Source organism: Plecotus auritus (genome assembly GCF_963455305.1).
Source record: "Plecotus auritus genome assembly, chromosome: 3".
In the NCBI taxonomy this organism is placed as follows: Eukaryota; Metazoa; Chordata; class Mammalia; order Chiroptera; family Vespertilionidae; genus Plecotus; species Plecotus auritus.
In genome coordinates this window covers 157,313,926-157,333,403 of record NC_137772.1, presented here as the reverse complement: position 1 = coordinate 157,333,403, position 19,478 = coordinate 157,313,926, and the positions used below count along the sequence as shown (strand labels likewise).

Genomic DNA, 19,478 nt, shown 5'->3' with positions numbered 1-19,478 from the left:
CCTTCCCAGTGTGCAGAAGGCTTCGTATATGTCATGCTATTAAAAGTATGAAGAGACAGGGCTTGGAGACACGATTTATTTTGCCATCTAACTATGCACTAAGATCACATAAAGCATTTAGTCAAAGATTTATTTTGTTGTTATTTTTATCCCATGTCAGAAACGTTCCTCGTTTATCTTTATGTTTAAGGACAAATAATTTTGATAAGAGGAGAGAGCTTGTGTATATTTTAGCTGCACTGTTCCCAGGAGAATGCCCTTGGGTTGGCCCATAGCTCAGTTTTGAACAATTACCCTGACATTATCCTGAAAACAATCCCCGCAAGTTCTACTAAGAATAAATAAGGCACAATGGAGTAAAATTATCCACCAAATCTAGGAAAAGCAGCTATATTTTAGTCCGGAAATCTAAGGCCTTTCTTTCCAATGTATTATGTCCTTGTGCTTCTGTCATCAAAAATTCAGAATGTGGAAAAAATTCAAATTCCTCAGTTACTGATTAGGGTGCCGAGTACTGGGGGAAAAAGTACCAGTAGCCCTTAGTGAGTTTATATGCACTGACAATGTCCTTGTTGTACACATGGTTTTAACAGAACTGAGAAAATGGGGGAAACAGAATGAAAAGCATTCAGAATAAGGTGATTATTTTTTTTTAGAACAATGACAAAACAGCCCTTAATCTATTTATTTTTCCCCTTACCAACTGTTTTGAAACTTCAAATGTGTTAAAGGGTTCAATATCTAACTCTATGAGACAGATGAGTGAAATTATGACTTTGTTTCTAAACTATTTGTTAAGTTCTAGAATGCATGGATTCATCCTTGAAGAGCTCCAGCAAAACCCTGGCTGAAGGTAAATTCAATGAGTTTGTCTCTGCTAAGGGAGGGCTTTTCTAGTGCCCTTCTTTTCCTTTCTTTCTTTTTTTGTTAATCCTCACCCGAGAATATTTTCCATTGATTTTTAGAGAGAGTGGACGGGAGGGGGAGAGACAGAGTGAGAGAAACACATTGATTGGTTGCCTCCCTCATGTGCCCTGACCAGGATCAGGGATGGAGCCTGCCATCTAGGCACGTGTCCTTGATCATAATCAAACCCAGGACACTTCAGTCCACAAGCCGATGCTCTAACCACTGAGCAAAATCAGCTAAGGCTTTAGTGCCTTTCTAAGCTCATATAGGAAAATCATAGTCAAATAGTATTGCTTCTCTATGGAACACACTGTTGAATCTCAGAGGGAAGGTGGGGGTGGATAGGTGGGAGGGAAGAGATCAACCAAAAAACTTGTATGCATATATGCATAAGCCATGGACAGACAATAGTGTGGTGAAGGCCTGGGGCAGGGGGCAGGTGCAGGCTAGAAGGGGTCAATGGGGAAAAGGGGAAGGGACATCTGTAATACTTTCAACAATAAAGATAAAAAAATTAAAAAATAGTATTGCTTCTCATGCAGACTCGCATCATACATGATCATGATGCCAGGTGTTTTCAGCATAACCGTGTAGGAGATGGTTCAGGAGACCCAAGCCCAGTAAGAACTGATACCCCTTCTTCTTTTGAAAAGTCTGCTTAGTCTTTTCGCTTATATTTTAGCCAACTTAATTCAAGAAAATTTCATAAAAATCCAATTCAATGCAACTAATATCTATCATGTGCCTACTGTAGACAGGGCATTTTAAGGCAAAAGCCAGCTTCAACCTTGGGTAGCAATTTCAGGCTCTAGAAATGTATGTTCAGTGAGTGGTTGACAGCTTGGGGTCTGGAGCCAGACCACCTATATTTCTTTCATGTCTCCCACAGCCAGCTAGGTGACCTTGAACAAGTGACATAACCTTGTGGGGCCATGGTTTTCTCTTTTGTAAAACCGCGATGATAATAGTAGGAATGTTTTGAGCTACACATGTAACGTATTTGGGACAGAGCCTGGAATGCAGTAAGTGTTTGATAAGTGTTAACTGTTATTATTGTTATGGGATAGTCTGCATTATAAAAATACATTCCTTCCTACTTATTTTCATTACCCCCTTTCTATTCTTTTCAAGATTTTGAAATAACAGGGAAGAGGTTGGAGAAGAAATAGAGGAGGGTAGAGTTAGCTTTTGGTGGAAAGAATATGTTAAAGTTCCTCCCAAGTATTAAAAATGTCACATATTAACTGATGTAGACTTGATCATATATGACTCTCAGACTGCAGAACAGTGGAAGATGAAATCTTGAAATAGTTTCATAAACTTTAAAAGACCCCAGGTTGTCATAGAAGGATGAAACTAAGCTCTGGGTACTAACTTTGACTGCCTCTAAGAAAATAAAAATGCTCTGATTCTAAGGTCCTCCTAGCCAGAGGTTTTTCTGCTGAACAACTACTGCTTTCTCTGGGAACATTAAAACACTGTATTACTTTCAAATTGGAAAGACTTTAGTTATAACAGTAAGCTAAAATACAACTCTGGAATGGGTTACAGGAGCCCTGGCCTGGTAGCTCAGTTGGTTAGAGCATTGTCCCAATACATCAAGGTTATGGGTTTGATCCCCAGTCAGGGCATATACAAGAATCAACCAACATCGATACATCAATGTTGAACAACACATTGATATTTCTCTCTCCCTAAAATAAAAAAAATTAATAAAAATTAGGATAACTAAAAGGACAAAAAACTAGAATAATTAACTTCTAGGCATAAATGATACATAAGTATCAGAGTTAATCTGTAAAGAATTATAAAATAAAAATTTATAAATGAGTTTCTAAGAGAAGTTATCCCTCTTGTACTGTGATCAGGTCTTCCAGGTGGCCAATGAGAAATGTATCTGAGAGTAAGCAACAGCTTTTTTAGGAATTATTTTTGGGTTTATATTCAGTATAAACAGTCAGGGCACACTACCGATGTCTCAGATACACTGAGGACAACTTTAAGTGGGAGAATATGTCCTGGCCATTTCGCTGCACCAATAACAGAGGAATCAGACTGTGAGAGTCTCATAAAAATGCTTCCAAACGGGCAATGGACATGACGTGCCCAGAACTGCCGCAGCGGGAGAAAGACGCATGTACCAGGACATCACGCGACCTGCATCCCCCTCAGGTCTCTGGTTCCACCCACAGAGTTTTATCCCGAACAGCCTGTCTGAGGAAGCAATTACATGGATGGTCTTCAAACTCTTCAAAACTGTGGCTCTTGGGTAAGAAAGAAAAGAAACCCTTTCCTGCAAGGCCAATAAGCAGAACAAGTGTACGCAGAGCTGGGCTCATTGAGGAGGCTGAGAAGGGCCCAGGACCCACCAGCCCATCTCTCCTCCAAGGCCCAGGGGGCACAGTTGAAAACCACGAATTTAGATCAACATGTGGGATCCTCTATAGCTAGCCACAAAGCCAGCTATGATTTTAGGGTGGAATAACCCAGTCCTGGCAGGTGGTTCCCATAAGATTTGCAGGTCTTTGTGAATGAGTCAGTTACCTCTGCCTTGGTTCCTGCTTCAGTAAAACACTAAGGAGGGCATCTTCCGGCACCCACATCTTGTGATCCTAATAACTTTAGTGATAAATGCAGTTCCAGGAGCCCAGTGTGTGTGAGAAGGTAAGAGCTGTGGGTGCAGCGCGAGGTGCAAAGTGAAACTAGTTTTAGACAATCAGTGGATAAGTTTCCAGCTTCGCCATCCATGGCTTGTTTCAGTTTCAGAGCTCTGCTTCCAATAAGCGGAAGGACACCGCTTTCATCAGAGGTTCTGCCACTAGCTGCATAGTTCCAGGAATGTCTCTGGGACGGGGGCCAAGACCACTGGGGTGGTGCTTCATCAACAGGAGTAATTTAAATACAGTAATAGGAATACATAGTAATTGAAGTATATTTGAATATACATAGGCATTTAGATACACATATTTAAATACGTGCATTTAAGTGTATGTGTTTTAAAATATGTGTGTGTATTTTGATATATAACTATCATATGTATAGATCTATAGCTACATCTATCTCCTCAACTCTGCCCAGAGCTACCGAAGCTAACATTTTGGGTTTGACTCTAGGGACATTTTCTGTCTACAAATTCTATCTAGATAGGAAAAAAATTTTTCTATCTAAAAAGTCTCTAACTAGCAGAGTATCTAGAAATGTCATAAAGTTTCCCTAGAGGAGTATAATGTGAAATCAGGTTGCAGAACCACTGCTTTGAGGTTCCTCTCCACTTTAAAATGCTGTATGTGCGACTTCTTCAAGAAGCCCCTAGTTCCCATATGTCACCACCTACTTTGAGACTTCATCATGCCCACCACAACCACCGCCGCCGAGTGGGAATGAGGGAAGGGTGTCACTGGTGTGGCTGAAGGGGGGATAAAGCCAAGCTTGGGGACTTCTGTCACAGGGCATACTGCTGTTTCCGAGCGCCCCCTACAGGCCATATGTGGTAGATTAGAAATTAGAAATCTTCCGGTCACCACTTATATTTGCAGAGCATGTCGTTCATTGCTTGCAGGGATTTTACATTTAATAGGGTAGCTAATGACTCTAATGATATCTCTGTGCACATGCTTCCAACATCTCTATCAACCAAGCCCTTGGACTCAATCTGCCCACATAACAAAATACATGAGGACCTCTCCCCACCACCCATGCCTCGTATATGCAATGTTTTCTCTCTGCATTCTTTGGTTCTCACCCATTCAACTGGAAATGCACTCACGATACTCCGAACTGCTCTAATATCTGAGCCTCTCCCTTACGTAGCTTCTGGGCAGAATAGGAATTGTTTCTATTAATTTTTCTATTAATATCTGCCCTTAATACACTTAACATCCATGAATTATGTGGATGGAATGGAAAATAAAACACCTTTGAAGTTGAGATTTACTTTAAAGTCTGGTTTAAAAAGCGGAGTAAACTGTCTTTCACAAAACAATGATGGCAAATCAAGCCACTGTTACCACAGCCAAGATTATAGAGTCACCTGGATCAAGACGTTGGTTGGAAGACTCCTTCCTCTGCAGAAGTTTTATGATAATTTTTTTAAAAGGTCAAATCTTGCCCTGCTGGTGCGGCTCAGTGGTTGAGCATCAACCTATGAACCAGAAGGTCACATGTGAATTCCTAGTCAGGGCATATGCCAAGGTTGCAGGCTCGATCCCCAGTGTGGGGCGTGCAGGAGGCAGCCAAACAATGATTCTCTCTCATCATTGATGTTTCTATCTCTCTTTCCCTTCCTCTCTAAAATCAATAAAAATATAATTTTTAAAAAGGTTAAATTTTTAAACAGTGCAATAGGAAAGTGAAGAAAAGGATAAGGATAGTCATCCTACAGAGAGCTCCACAGAATGTTCAAAGATGAAGAAATCTTGCTTCTCCTGGAGAAATTTGCAATCTCGTTATTTGAGACCTCTGTCTAGACATATAAACCATTATTTCACAAACATGGAATCGTTCAGCTGCATAACTTGTCTTGATGTATATTTGCTCTGTAATAACAAGTTCAGGATAGAATCTCTTTAATTTTACAAGACTTACATTTGAACAGGAGCAGACAGTCCATAGACTAAAATAACTCATTGGTCACTTAAAGAGGCTGAAGTAATTCCAGGAATGAAATGGCAAGTGAGAAGTTTTCCCTGTCCTGGGCTTTCTAGAACTAAATGGACATTTCAGAGTTGAAACAGATGAGAGGCTAATACTGAGGAGTAAGGCTTACTCTGCATTATTTAGCTAATAGTTAAAGAACCCCCACTACATGTGTGGAACTAGGAAGCAAGGAAACAGAGATGAGCTCTTAGGCGACTCTGTGTGTGTGTGACAGAGAGAGAGAGAGAGAGAGAGAGAGAGAGAGAGAGAGAGAGGAAGAAAGAGAGAGGGAAAGGGAGAGGGAGAGAGGGATAGAAGGAGAGAGAGAGAGAGCGAGAGAGAGAGAGAGAGAGAGAGAGAGAGAGAGAGAGAGAGAGGTGAAAGTATATATGGGGTCAGAGAAGGGAAAGAAAGGTAGTGAAGGTCTTTGTTCTATGGATAGGATGTGCTCTATGGAAAGGATGGGGGAAAGAAATTTAAGGAGCAGTTCAGATTTGGGAAAAGAGAGAAATAGCTGAATAGAAAAAGCAACAGATTTTTTCTCAATGTGGAGTGTCTATCAGAGACTCACATGGCTAAGAATCCACGGTTAAGGTGTATTCATACCTTTAGACTATAATGGGTTTTTGCCATACTTTTAATGTATTCACTCTCATAGGTCATTTATCACTTAATCATTTTTACTCACATTACTGATTAAAGTAGAATATATGTACTCCTATATTGATTGCAGCATTATTTACAGTAGTCAAGATTTGGAAGCAGCGCAGGTGCCCATCAAGTAGATGAGTGGATAAAAAAAAACACCTGTGATACATTTACACGATGGAATACTACTCAGCTGTGAAAAAGAAGGAAATTTACCCTTTGCTACAGCATGGATGGACCTGGAGAGCATTATGCTAAGTGAATAAAGCCAGTCAGAGAAAGACAAGTATCATATGATTTCACGGATATGTGGAATCTAATGAACAAAATAAACTTACAAGTAAAATAGAGACAGACTTGTAGATGGAAAGCAGGCTTACAGCCATCAGGGGAAGGGTTAGGTAGATGGATTGAGCAGAAAAGAAAAAGTAAAGGAGAAAGAACTAATGGACACAGACAACAGTGTAGTGATTGCAGGGAGGAGATTGGGATGGGGGAGTGGAGGAGGGTATAGAGAGGATGAATGGTGATGTACAGAGACTTGACTGGGGGTGGTGAACACATAACACAGTGTACAGATGCTGTGTTGTAGACCTGTGCACCTGAAACCTGTATAATTTTAATGACCAGTGTCACCCCAATAAATTCAATAAAAATAAAAAGAATAAAAAATTAAGCTTAAAATTCCAATTTGTTTCTCAGACTCCTTATGTAGACTAAGGATTCCATCAAAAGGATGGGAATTTATTAATAAACTAGTGTCCCGGTGCACGAATTCATGCACATTGAAAGGAAATTAATTAGAAAAAATATTTTAATATTGTTATTCGCCCTTTCTCTATAATAGAAGTATCAACCAAATTCATGATTGACAATGACAGATTGAAACACACACGTGCAATTGGTGTCAGCGATATATATATATATATATATATATATACATACACACACACACATATATATATGTGTATACATATATACACATATATATGTATATATATACACATATATATACATATATGTATATGTGTGTGTATATATATATACACACATATATATACACATATATATACACATATATAGATAGATAGATTTGGATAGATAGATATAAAGTTGCTTAATTAGACATGCTTTCTGATGTAGCTAAACTTTTTCCAGTCCAGTGAAGCACCCCAGGTTCTCTTTCACGTAATTGTCAGCAACACAGCAGTAAATATCAGTATGAAGCAGATTATTATTGTAGATCATGCAGGGAGAACAAAGGGTGAAATATTTTATGGTAGCAGTGTTCGACTATATTCTGCACAGTGAGAAAACGTGAAGTCATTTTCAAGTTCCACCATTTCTTACTTCTTTTCAGTCGGGTCAAGTTTCTAAACTTCCGTTTTCCAGCTAATGAAAAAGAAAATAGGATTCCACCGAGTCTCCTATCTACCTACTCCAGGACTTCTGTGAGGATCAAATGAGACGAGGCATGGGAAAACGCTTCACAGACATTTGGTTAAAGTATGAAATGTTTGCACCTGGCTATAAAGCAAGTGGTGTTCCTGGGCTAAAGAAACTCCAAGGAGTCTAGTTGCTAGGGATAGGAAGTTGGGCGTTGCTATGTGACGTCATTACCCGGTGCCCACAGCGAAGGTTTTGGGGCTGGGCTGTGGGCCACATTTTGCACCATGGAGTTGGTGGGCTGTCACTCCAGGGTGGTGGCGGGGCCTGTGTTCCACTTGGGGGAAGCTGAGTGTTGCTTTGTCGGTGCCAGGTCCGCAGTGCTCTTTCTTTATAAATGGCCAGTGCGTGTCACAGCAGCTCCTGCATTGAGCGTCTGCCCCCTGGTGGTCAGTGCGCATCATAGTGACCGGTCGGACAGTTGAAGGGACACTTAGCATATTAACCTTTTATATACAGTAGGTCCTCGGATTACGTCAGAGATCCGTTCCTACGGTGCGACATAACGGGATTTTCGCTGTAAGTCGGAACCCACCTACTTAAGCACCTATGTCACTCACATGGAGCACAGCAGTAATGAAGTGAAACAGTAAAAAAAATTTAAAAGAAAGATAACAATTCCTGATCTTTACTTGTGGTAAATAAATAATAAAAAACATAAAGCACACATGTACATACATCAAAATGACGGAACTCTTTTTTTTTTTTTTTATAAATAAATGGGAGATGGCGATGTAACCATGAAACAACGTATGTTGAGTCCGACGTAACCCGAGGACTGTCTTTATAGAGATACTAACTTTGGAACCAAAATTCAGCAGGAAATGAAACATAAGCAGAGTTATGAGATCACACTCAGAGCAGGGGAATGAGGATTTATGTAAGACTAGGACATGCAATGAGAGGGCTCAAAGGCTCTCCTAAAGGCTAAGGGGGCAGGCAACAGGGACTTCAGTCTGTGGGGCAATAGGGAGGTGATGTGTGTGTGTTTAAGGTATGCATTTCCATAAAATTAACCTAACTTGAAGGACTTGTCCCTTTTTTATATTGAGATTTAACAAATATTAATGGAACATGTAGCATGTCTCAGGCATTATGCTATAGATACCACAATGTCTGAAAATAAGAGTAAAGAAGGAAGAGGGGGAAATAAAAAGAACCAGCCAGGCTGGGCCTGGAAAGGAAGAATTATTGAGGCTCATATTTAAATCTGATTTAGGAAAAAAAATTGACTCTTAAATAAAAGGATTTATATATTATAATACATATTAGGCAATAATAATTTCATTTGACACATTGTCCTTAAAATTACTTGTGGATGAAATGAAAAATGAAATGACTGGATGCTCAGCATTGTTAAGAAAGCACATTATATTTGAAAGTGTTCACACCAATTTGTTATATCTTAAGTTACAGCTCTTTCATCACTACCCTGAGACCTTTCCCTAAAGTATCTGCCAAAATAGATTATACCTCACTGCCTGAGGGGACATTGAGGTTATTATGGATTTCTTTTAAAAAAACAAGATCCTGCTTTTCCTTTTCCCTAGATGAGACAAGCTACTAACTGCTTCAACATGCAGTTGTCCACTAGAGGGCACTATTTCCACATAGTACACCATCAGGATTCATCCAGGTTGACTCAGATCTCATCTGAGAGCAGAGCCCTCCCAGCCCCCCAAAATGATTTATCATTGCTAAATGGAAATTACACCTTAACATTGATAATAGACTTATAGGTGGACAACAACAACAACAACTCAACAACAACAAACAAACCCATCAGTTCAAAAATAACAATTTTGCTAAAGTCACCTGCCATGGGGGATCCGTGATTTTTCTCCGTTTTGCTATAGAGGTCATGTATTAATAGCTGGAAAATCTGATGAGAGCAGAGTGATGCCTCATGTCATGGAAGAACCATGTTCAAGGAGTCCATAAAATCATAGTGGGACCCTGAGCTGTAATTTTATGACACATTTCAAATAACTACAAAGATTAAACGTCTCTGCCTGCAAGGTACGGTCTCCTGACACAGTAGCTCAGATTCGGAGCTGCTCTCTCTCAAAAAAGAAGCAAAGTGTACTCTGGGAATTGTCCGCACCTGCCCTGATTAAAATGCTTCTACAAAAAAGGCCGTTTCACCTAATTCTGTCAACTTGTACAGCAAGACCTGGAACATGGTCCCCTCAGTAAGACTTGAAATCTCATTTTAGAAAACATAGCATTTAGTCCTCTTCACGGCGAAGCTCTAATTTGAACATGGGTAGAGGAATCGGCACACATGAACCTCTAAAATTATACTGCAACAACCTCTTGTTTAGGGTCAGGACAAGGAGAACTTTATAGAAACACCAACCCTACAGAATAGCTATAAGAGTTCAAGAGGGTCATTGGGTTTTGCCCCCTCCACCCCATATTGTGAGTGGAAATGAAGACCACCTAGTAAATCTGGAGGCCAGTGTTCAGGATCAGGTTCAAGTTAATGAATGTTGAAGGATGGGCATGCTGAGAAGTCCTTTCTGTTTGTATCTCAGGATGAGGCAGCCTGTGTGATGGGTCTGGTGGGAGATACAGCAGTCAGAGAACCCAATGGGACTGACTCCTATTATTCTGCTAGGAGCCATGAGTGGAGAAAAAGAAAGTTAGGAGATTACTGTTAGCTCCACCTCCAAGTCTACACTGTTGGGACTTAGCCACAAGGGCCCAAGATTTCAGCTTGGAGAGAAGCCAGGTCAGTGCTTGGCAACAAGCGATGGTCAATTTTTACTTTTTTAGGAAGAACTCTACTATTCTCAGTTTCTTAAAAATATATATTTGGTATCTGTTCTACATTCCTTGGGTTGTACCTACTGTCATTTCTTTCATTAACCACTATTACGTTTTGTCTCATGCCTTGTCATGAATTTTTAGGCAGATTTCAAAACTTTTTGCCTTCATTTCCTTAATCTCAGTGTAACTGATTTGTTTATATATTTCTATTAATTTCAGAGAGGAAAGGAGGGAGAGAGAGATAGAACATCAATGATGAGAGAGAATCATTGATGGGCTGCCTCCTGCACGCCCCTACTTGGGAATGAGCCTGCAACCTGGGCATGTGCCCTGACCAGGAATCGAACTGTGACCTCCTGGTTCATAGGTCGATGCTCAACCACGGAGTCACCACGTTCAGGCCCAGTGTTATTGTTTTTAATAAGGAACCCTTCAAAGTTTTTTTGTGACCTTTCAGAACTCCAATCTACCTACATAAATGGCAATCGTGTCTAGCCTACCAATCAGGAGAGAAACAGCTTGGTGAGCACCGTTAATGAAGGGCTTGTGCATGTTTTCTATGTCTTTCCAACTTTGGACATCCCTATAAAAGCATTTTATAAGGATATGATCATAAAAACAAGAGAAGCTTAAAAGTTTTATCATTTGTATCATCGAGGAAGAAGTAGAACATAGTGGTCATGTGCAGATTTTGTAGCCAGACTGCCTAGATTTGAATTTCCAACTCTATCTTTATTCCTTTGTGATACCAGACATGTTATGCAATCTCTCCATGTTCCTGTTAGCTAACCTACAAGAAGGGCATAAACACAGTATTTGCTTCAAGGGGTGTTGTGAAGAGTGTATGAGGAGATAACACATCAGCACCATGGTTGGCGTGTGGTGGGTTACTGGTCAATACGTTAGCTTTTGTTATTTTTCCTTCTCTTCCCACTGCATGGGCAGCAGCATGTGGAGGGGCACAGACACGTGCCCTCCCACATCCACCGTCCACCACACACATAGTGAAATGAGCTCAGTTATTAACGAGACAGCTTGAACAACAGAGAGCCCTCCCTCACCAAGTCCCTTGAGAACAGTTTTTGGCTTGACTTTTCTGGATTATTGCCTCACGTCTCCCTCTCAGTTTGGCTTCTTTTCTATATCTATGTTTGCCATAACCTTGGTCTTTTATGCTGTGTTACCACTGGGCCTCTAGAATGGGAACACACCGATGGAAGAAAACCCAAGACTGATGGTGAGCTTCTAGTCGGGCAATGAAATGGTTATCCACCTTGAGTGTTTTGAATCTGCTGCACAAATTGAATTTTACTTGACTTAGAATCTGAAAAACATCTTGAAAGACAAGCATGAAATTTGCTAAGATAAATAACAGTGACACTCTATAATATACCTACTTACTAAAGACATTGATTTATAATCTATTTTGTACTTATTTCCCACAGAATATGTGCTCCCCTCACCCCTAGACATCGCTTTCCTAGTAGCACAGCCTCTGGAACCAGGCTGCTTGGGTTCAAATTCTACTTGTCACTCTTACACCCCCGCCCCCCCCCCCCATGACTTATTATTAGGTTACTTGGGCAGTAACATAAACTCTGAACATTAATTTCCTCTCTGTAAGGAAGGGATAATAATAATAATAATAACATGAGGGTTAAATGAGATAATGCATGCAAAGGGTCAACAATCTTATTGCATTGTTATTTTTATTGACGTTACTTGAAGTTAGGATTGACTTGTCAATGGTTGTTTGTTATCTATATTATCCCCATATGGTGAGGCAGAGAAAATGAGTCATGGTTGATAGACTGTGTTCAGTGGTGCTGGGTCATAGGTTCCATTAGAACAAATAGTATTTATCTGAAGGAGGCAATGTGGTACATGTATAACAGCCTGGAAAGATTGGGGGGGAAAGGTGAAGAGATTAAGAAGCACAAATTGGTAACTACAGAACAGTCACAGAGATATAAAGTACAGCATAGGGAATATAGTCAATAACATTGTAATAACTATGTATGGGGCCAGGTGGATACCTGAAATATCAGGGGAACACTTTGTATAGTACATGATATCTAACCACTATGCTGTACGTCTGACACTAATACAGAACCATATTGGAATGTAAACTGTAATTGAAAAAAATGATCGAAGAAACCTGGAGTAAACACTCAGCTCTGCTGTAACTAGTGTTGTAACCTTTGGCAAATGTAGTGATGCTGTTGGTGCCCCGTCCAGATCACCTTTCCCAGGCTGGTGGCCATACCTCCCCTCCCCTGAGGCTGGGAGCATTGGCTGTGAGTGGCACACAGCGGCCACCTCTCTGGAGAGTCACCCTCAGCTGATGGAGTGGCCTAGTCCAGAGATCCTAGGAAGTTATGCCTTCACCTTCCCCAGGATGGCCTGAAGTCAGTGGTTGCCTTGGCATGGGGTCCAGAGGCCCAGTCTGTTTGCCTTAAGGTGCAACACCTGTTCATGAGGTGCCACTCCTGCTCCACGCTCCCTGCGTGATCAGGCTGGGGCCCAACATCAGCTGAAACCACCTCTTTATTCGGCTTCTCCTATGTCTGCTTTCCCTACTTTCCCTTGGGCTTCTCCTGAGAGCATCCTCTCCATAGATCACTTGGACGAGAACCCTTGTCTCAGGCTCTGCTGTCAGGGAACCTCTCCTAAGGCCCAAGAGAGCAGCGTCTGGGTCTCAGTGTCACTTGACAGAAAATGAGGGAGTTGGATTCATTTTCATTGATGGGTCTATTTCACAAATACAGATTGTAATTTCTGAGTATTTTTGCATACTTTGTACCAAGATATTTAGGTGTATCCATTCTCTATTCTTTTCCTTTCTTATATCTTCCAAAGGGAGGTCAGTATCCTCTAAGTTCAACTTTTTGAACACTGAAATGTTTTTCTGCTAGGGAGAGCAGGGGCAGAAGTCAGGATGTTCCACCTGGCCCGGAGGAAATGCTAGTGAACAAAGGCTTTGAGTTTAGGTGTAGGATACTCAACATTTTCTCTGAGACTGAGTTTCATTGCCTCCACCACTGCAGACATCTTTCTAGCTCTGAGAGGAATCTCCCAGGCTCAGCCAGGTTGTAACCCCCAAGGAAACCTTCAATACCAAATACCTTGGTGCCGTATAGCATTTGCACGGAACTTGTGGATAGATAACAAAATAAACCATATTACAGTACAGCTTAAGAAGCTAGAGCATATTTATTTCTTAGGCAGTGGTCGTCTGGCTTAACTGTCACAAGAGCTGTGCCAGGCATTCCTGACCTAGGATTGGGAGCAGAGAACAAAACCAAAAAGAATGCTAGATTTCTCTTTCCTTCTGAAAGGCACCACACCGTTTTATTTTGATTGTTGATTTAATGGGATGCTTTTAAAAAAGGTAAGACAGATATTATCATACTTATTTTGATAATGAATGAAGGACTTAATTAACATGTTGAGTCACTTAGTAAACATCAGAAGTTATATTAGCACAGAGACTCAGCTCTGTAATTTATCATTAAGCTATTTTTTTCTTGTGGAAGTTTCTTTAAATATATTTTTTTATTGATTTCAGAGAGGAAGGAAGGGGGAGAAAGAGATAGAAACATCAATGATGAGAGAGAGTCATTGATTGGCTGCCTCTTGCACACCCTCTAATGGGGATGGAGCATGTGCCATTACTGGGAATCAAACCATGACCTCCTGCCTCATAGGAGGACACTCAACCATTGACCCATGCTGGCTGGGCTTGTGGAAGTTTCTTTAGAAATATATGAGATCCCAAGATGTAAAGGAACATTCATTAACTAAGTAATCCACTCTGTAACGTTTTTCAAGTGTTTGCTATATACCGCGATTACAGGAATCATGGGAGGTACCAGAGTATCTCGAGATTCTCACAAGCTGGTGAAGGGACAGGTCACACCATTCAAAAACCAGTTTCAGTCCCTTTGTGAATTATTCTTTAACTAAAACCACTGCTGCAGGAGTGGCATATGTGAGGATGCAGAGGTGTTAAAATCGCTGTGGTCACAGTAGGTGTCATGGTGATGGCTGAAGGTAAGTTTCATCTTGGGATCTGGAGACTAGAGATAGAAGGAGGAGGAAGAGGGACCAGGTGAACAAAGATGCAAATGTGGATAGGCACACAGCACACTGGGGGGAAGAGAGCATATGGAAGGGAAGGTTTATTTTGATGGGATAGTGGCAAGCAGGTTTGGAGAGAATGATCAGGGCCAGATGGTATAAGACTTCGAAGGCCCAGCGAGATGGTATGTGCCTTATCCTGCAGGCAAAGGGGAGCTATGAGGTTTTTTATAGAGCAACGTAACAATGCAAGTATTGTCATAGCAAGATAACTCAGGGAGAGAAGAGAATTAGATCAGGCAGATAAGATAAAAGAAAATAATGTATGTGAAATATGAAACACATATTCATCCTGATACGATTTTTACAATCATAAGGCAAAATGATTCAAATATGAAATAGTGGGATCTTAGTCCAGGGTAATGGTTACAAAAAGAGACAATAATGAGAACATCTGAGGAGCAAGGATCAATGTGATTTGGTGACTAGCTGGAACTAGGGAGAAAAAAAGAGGAAGCTACTATGTCTCTCACTTTATGCTTCTTTAATCTTCATAATTTTCAGGTTATATACTTTGTACTAGTTAAGCATAGTCATTTGACTTTATATATTTAAAATTTATTTTTAATTTAAAATCATATTTCATTATTAATAAATAGTGCCCCAGTGCATGGATTCATGCATATTGAAAAGAAATTAATCAGAAGGTGGCCAGTGGGGTGGGACTGGGCGAGATGGAATGGACATGCCCTGGAGCCAACTTCCCGTGGTCCCTCCCCAGCCAGCTGCACCTGGGGCAGCACTGTGGCTTGAAGGGTGTCTGCAGAATGATCAGGGTCCCTCCAGCAGGTAGGGTCCCTCAGCCTGGCCTGTGGGGATAAGGCCGAAACCAGTTCTCCCAAGGGGTCCCGGATTGCGAGAGGGCAGTTCTCGGGTGATGCACCCCGGAATTGGGCTCCCTCCTCTCTGGTTTCAGGATTCATCACCCGAGAACCGCCGCTGCCAAGTCACCGCAGCTTGGTAGCTCCTGCATTGAGTGTCTGCCCCGGTGGTCAGTGCACGTCATAGCTAACGGTTGGACAGTTGCTTGGCCTTTTATATAATGTTAGAATAATGGATTCTTCTCATCAGGGATGAGAGATTTATATGGCATGACCCAAAAGATTTTGAGACAAATGACTCATAATGTAAACTTTATAGCCTCATGGTGATTTTAATGAAGCCAGAACAGAGGATTAATATTTTAATCCAGGATAGGAAGGTGGAGGACTATAAAACACAAAGCTATTTTAAAGGTACATAAGCATAAATTAAGTTTTATGGCTTTAAACTCTCAGAAAAGTTTTCTGACTCCATAAAACACTGTATATCATTCATATTTTATCATTTTTAAAACTCATTACTACACTATCTTGGCAGGGAATTATGGTAGAAAAATAGGGTGAGAATAGATGAGGAAGAGATGATGGAATAAGCAAAGTGTTTCCCTATCACAAGTGAAAGGTGACCTGAGAATTATTCATTATAATATTCATTATTTCATTCCTTAAAGCATTTACTTCTAGGAGTTCTGGCTTTTCAGGAATTATATTCTATATGTAAGTCACAAAGAGACAATTAAATCATGTATGTGCCCTTCAGAGTATAGGGAGTAGGACATTACTAACTGAAAACTTTACCTACACCTGAGAAGTCTTAAACACTGTATGCACACAGGGTTATAGGACTAGAGCAGAGGGGAACAGAGGAGAGAGCTGAGATGGTGTCAGTAAGGTGGGCTAGAGAAAGAAGGGAAGGAGCTAGAGGAAGCTTGGGATGGCTTTCAAGAGAAAGTGATGCTTAAATTTCCCTCTGCATATTCCTTTTCTATTCCTCACTCCATGCCTCACCTTCACACCTCTTCTCTCCACCCTGGGTAATCCAACTACAACCACTTCTTCTCTTACTACCTTTGACATGAATGCTTCCTAAAGAAGTACCTCCAGCTCGATCTATTTCTTTGATGAAACTCTGAAGTTACGGAGAGAAAAGAGTTTGCATGGGAGCCTAAAGGTAGCCAACCAAGTACCGAAAAATAATGTCTTGGAGGCCAAAGGAAGAGACAGTTTAGCACTAGATGTGAAAATGAAGTGTGCTCTGTGGTTAGTCCGTTGGCAAACTTGGCAAACATATGTTAGAGAAATCGTGACGATGGAAGTTTGAAGACCAAGAAGGCAACAAATATACTCTGCTCATTTAAGATCCATTTGGAGAAGGGGGAAAGATAAGAACCAGCGGAAGAATTGGGTTAAGGGAGCTTCTTTGATACAAAAGAGAAGCTGTTTCTATACTGGGGGATAGCTTTAGCAGCGAGGGTACAGTTGAAAACGGAGAAGGAAATTGATGGAGTCAGTTATGACAATTGGGAGGGAATGACCTGGAGCTTCTGTAGACAGAATCACTCGCTCTCTCCTGCTTGAGGTGGGAAGGAAGTGGGAGGCCACGGGTGGGGATGCAGGGGAGTGTGAAGACCAGGGGCAGGGAATCCATTTAGTTACTGATTACACACTTGCTCTGCTTAAGTCTCCTACATAGACCACAAACATGAGTAAGAGACCATGCCAGTACTCTCTTTTATTGAACATTCACTTCATTTAAATGAATAAGCGGATATTTAACCTTATGCTCCTTGAAATCCCAACATGTCCAGCAGTGGCTGACAAAGGGCAGGATGCCAGGAAGAAGTACTCCCTAGAGTATTTAATCACTGACCTTGCTTAGAATTGGTGCGACATGATGACAATAAAAATTATTCTGACTTTTGTCAGTTTTATAATCATCTTTAAATCATCTCTAGAAAATGAGCCCCTTATGGCCTGCATCTGAGCAGATCTTTTCTGCCCCCTTGCCCTTGGTACACCACTGATGCTCAGATGCCTGCTTCAAGGTTTCTCTTTGAAAAAACACACACATAAATGCTTAAAATTAATTTAGCTAACAAGCATGAAAGAACCTGAGGACCAAAGAAGTCAAGTTTAACCCCTTCATGTTACAGAAGAAGAACGTGAGGCCCAGATAAGTGAATGGCTCATGAAGCCACTCAATCTAGAAATGACAGAGCTGGGTCCCAACTCCAGTTCTCCCGACTCCCAGTGAGCTTCAGGAAAAAGTTCCATCCTTTCTGTCTTTCCATACTGCCACCCAGATGGCAAGTTAGTGATATTCAAGCAAGGGAATGGTATCCAGATGCATAAGGAATCCATCAAATATTTGGGGGGAGGAAGTAGAAAGAATGGCTTAATTGCTCTCCATTTTCCTTCCATTATGAAGTCAAAGTGTTTTCCCTTTAAGGACTTTGGAGCTCACTGTAACCAATCCCTTTCTTTTCAATTCATTCATTGTTGGTTTGTTTGTTTTGTTGTTGTTGTTGTTGTTGTTATTGTGTGTGTGTGTGTGTGTGTGTATGTGTGTGTGTGTTTAATCCTCACTCGAGGATATTTTTCCACTGATTTTTTTTTTTAGACAAAGTGGAAGAGGGAAAGACACATCCATGTGAGAGAAACACATCTATTGGTTGCCTTCTGCACAAGCCCCGACCAGGGCCCAGGCTGGGGAGGAGCCTGCAACCAAGGTACGTGCCTTTCACCGGAATCGAAGCCAGGACCCTTTGGTCTTCCTGGTGTCCATTTGGTATCAGAGATGGTACTTAATATGCCAATCATCTCTAGTTCTATCCTTTTTAGTTGGTGAGTACTCTAAAAAAATCAACATGTGGGAGACACAGAAAAAGCTCTTACCTCTCTTGAAGTCCGATGGGTTTCATTTTGAAAGGAGAAGGGCAGACAGAGGTGGTAGCTTTGATCTCAGGAGCGTATCGACCTTGAGGGTCCACGACCACACTCAGTACCTTCGGCGCCTGCTCAGGCTGGACCATGCTGTTGACTGTCTTTGCCTCAGACTGTGCTGGCTGTAAAGCGAGGGGTGATAGGTGGATCTCCTGATTTTTCTCTTTATCTTGTCTCAAAGAAAGCTGAAACTTTTCTTTTAATCTGTAAAGAATCTATAGAAGGAGATATGAAGGGCTGCTGTCACATTTTTCACACTCAACAACAAAGTATGATCTCTTCCACCCCAACCTAGAAGACAAACCAAAGTAAAGGTTTAATGATCATGCAAGTAAGCAAAGACTTCTGGGGCAGTTTCTCAGGTGTATGGTATTGAGATTTTTCTCAAAAGAATAATATACTTGGTATTTCTAGTTATGGTGCACAAACATGTGAAATATATCTGCACATAAATGTATTCCCCAAATAGTATTAAAAGTAAATTTGGCTAATGATATTAAAGTGTCAGATAGCCATTTGATCATAGGTAAGCTTTTAATTAAAATGACTGAAATGGAAAGTTTATAGAAGGCATAAGCGTGAAGTATGGGTTTATGACATTTACAGAAACAGAGATCTGCATCCAATACAACATGTAAGAAGAAAGTCTTGTGAAATATTAATGAAAGTATAGTTATGCTATAATCCATAATTTCCTATGTTGGTAAATATCTGCATTAGTCATATGTTAGCTTGAGGATCTCGAAATAATTAAATTTAGGGCATCAAAGAATAATTTGGACAACCAGTATATTTTTTCTTACCCTTTGCCCCATTTAATTTTTAAGGTATGTAGAAAAAATATTACGTTCTTCCATCCTCCGAGCTCTTTATGGAACAGCTAATAGAATTCAGAGGGGGCAGGATCTTTTACTCTTAAACGTATGAAAGAACTGGACTGACTTTGCTGAGACACTCCAATGGACCATAGTGTGAGGTGAGCAAAGTTTGTCTTTCCTATCCTTAGGCTTCCCTTTTTATAGGTCCTCTTTTCTCTTTTCTTTTAAAAATTTACTCATTTATTTTTATTCAAATTAAATTCTTTTCCTAGTTTTACTGAGATATAATGACATACAACACTGTATACGTTTAAGGTGTACAAAATAACAATTTGATACTATTCCT

At 40.7% G+C, this 19,478-nt stretch overlaps 1 protein-coding gene across 1 annotated transcript in view; it reads right to left on the bottom strand.

The window, feature by feature from the left end:
• PTPRR (protein tyrosine phosphatase receptor type R) overlaps nt 1–19,478 on the bottom strand; it is a 248,135-nt gene that overhangs the window by 73,316 nt on the left and 155,341 nt on the right. The window contains exon 6 of the mRNA XM_080660473.1: nt 18,267–18,529. Within this exon, the coding sequence (XP_080516599.1) occupies nt 18,267–18,529 (263 nt within the window). The remainder of the gene's footprint in view (nt 1–18,266; nt 18,530–19,478) is intronic.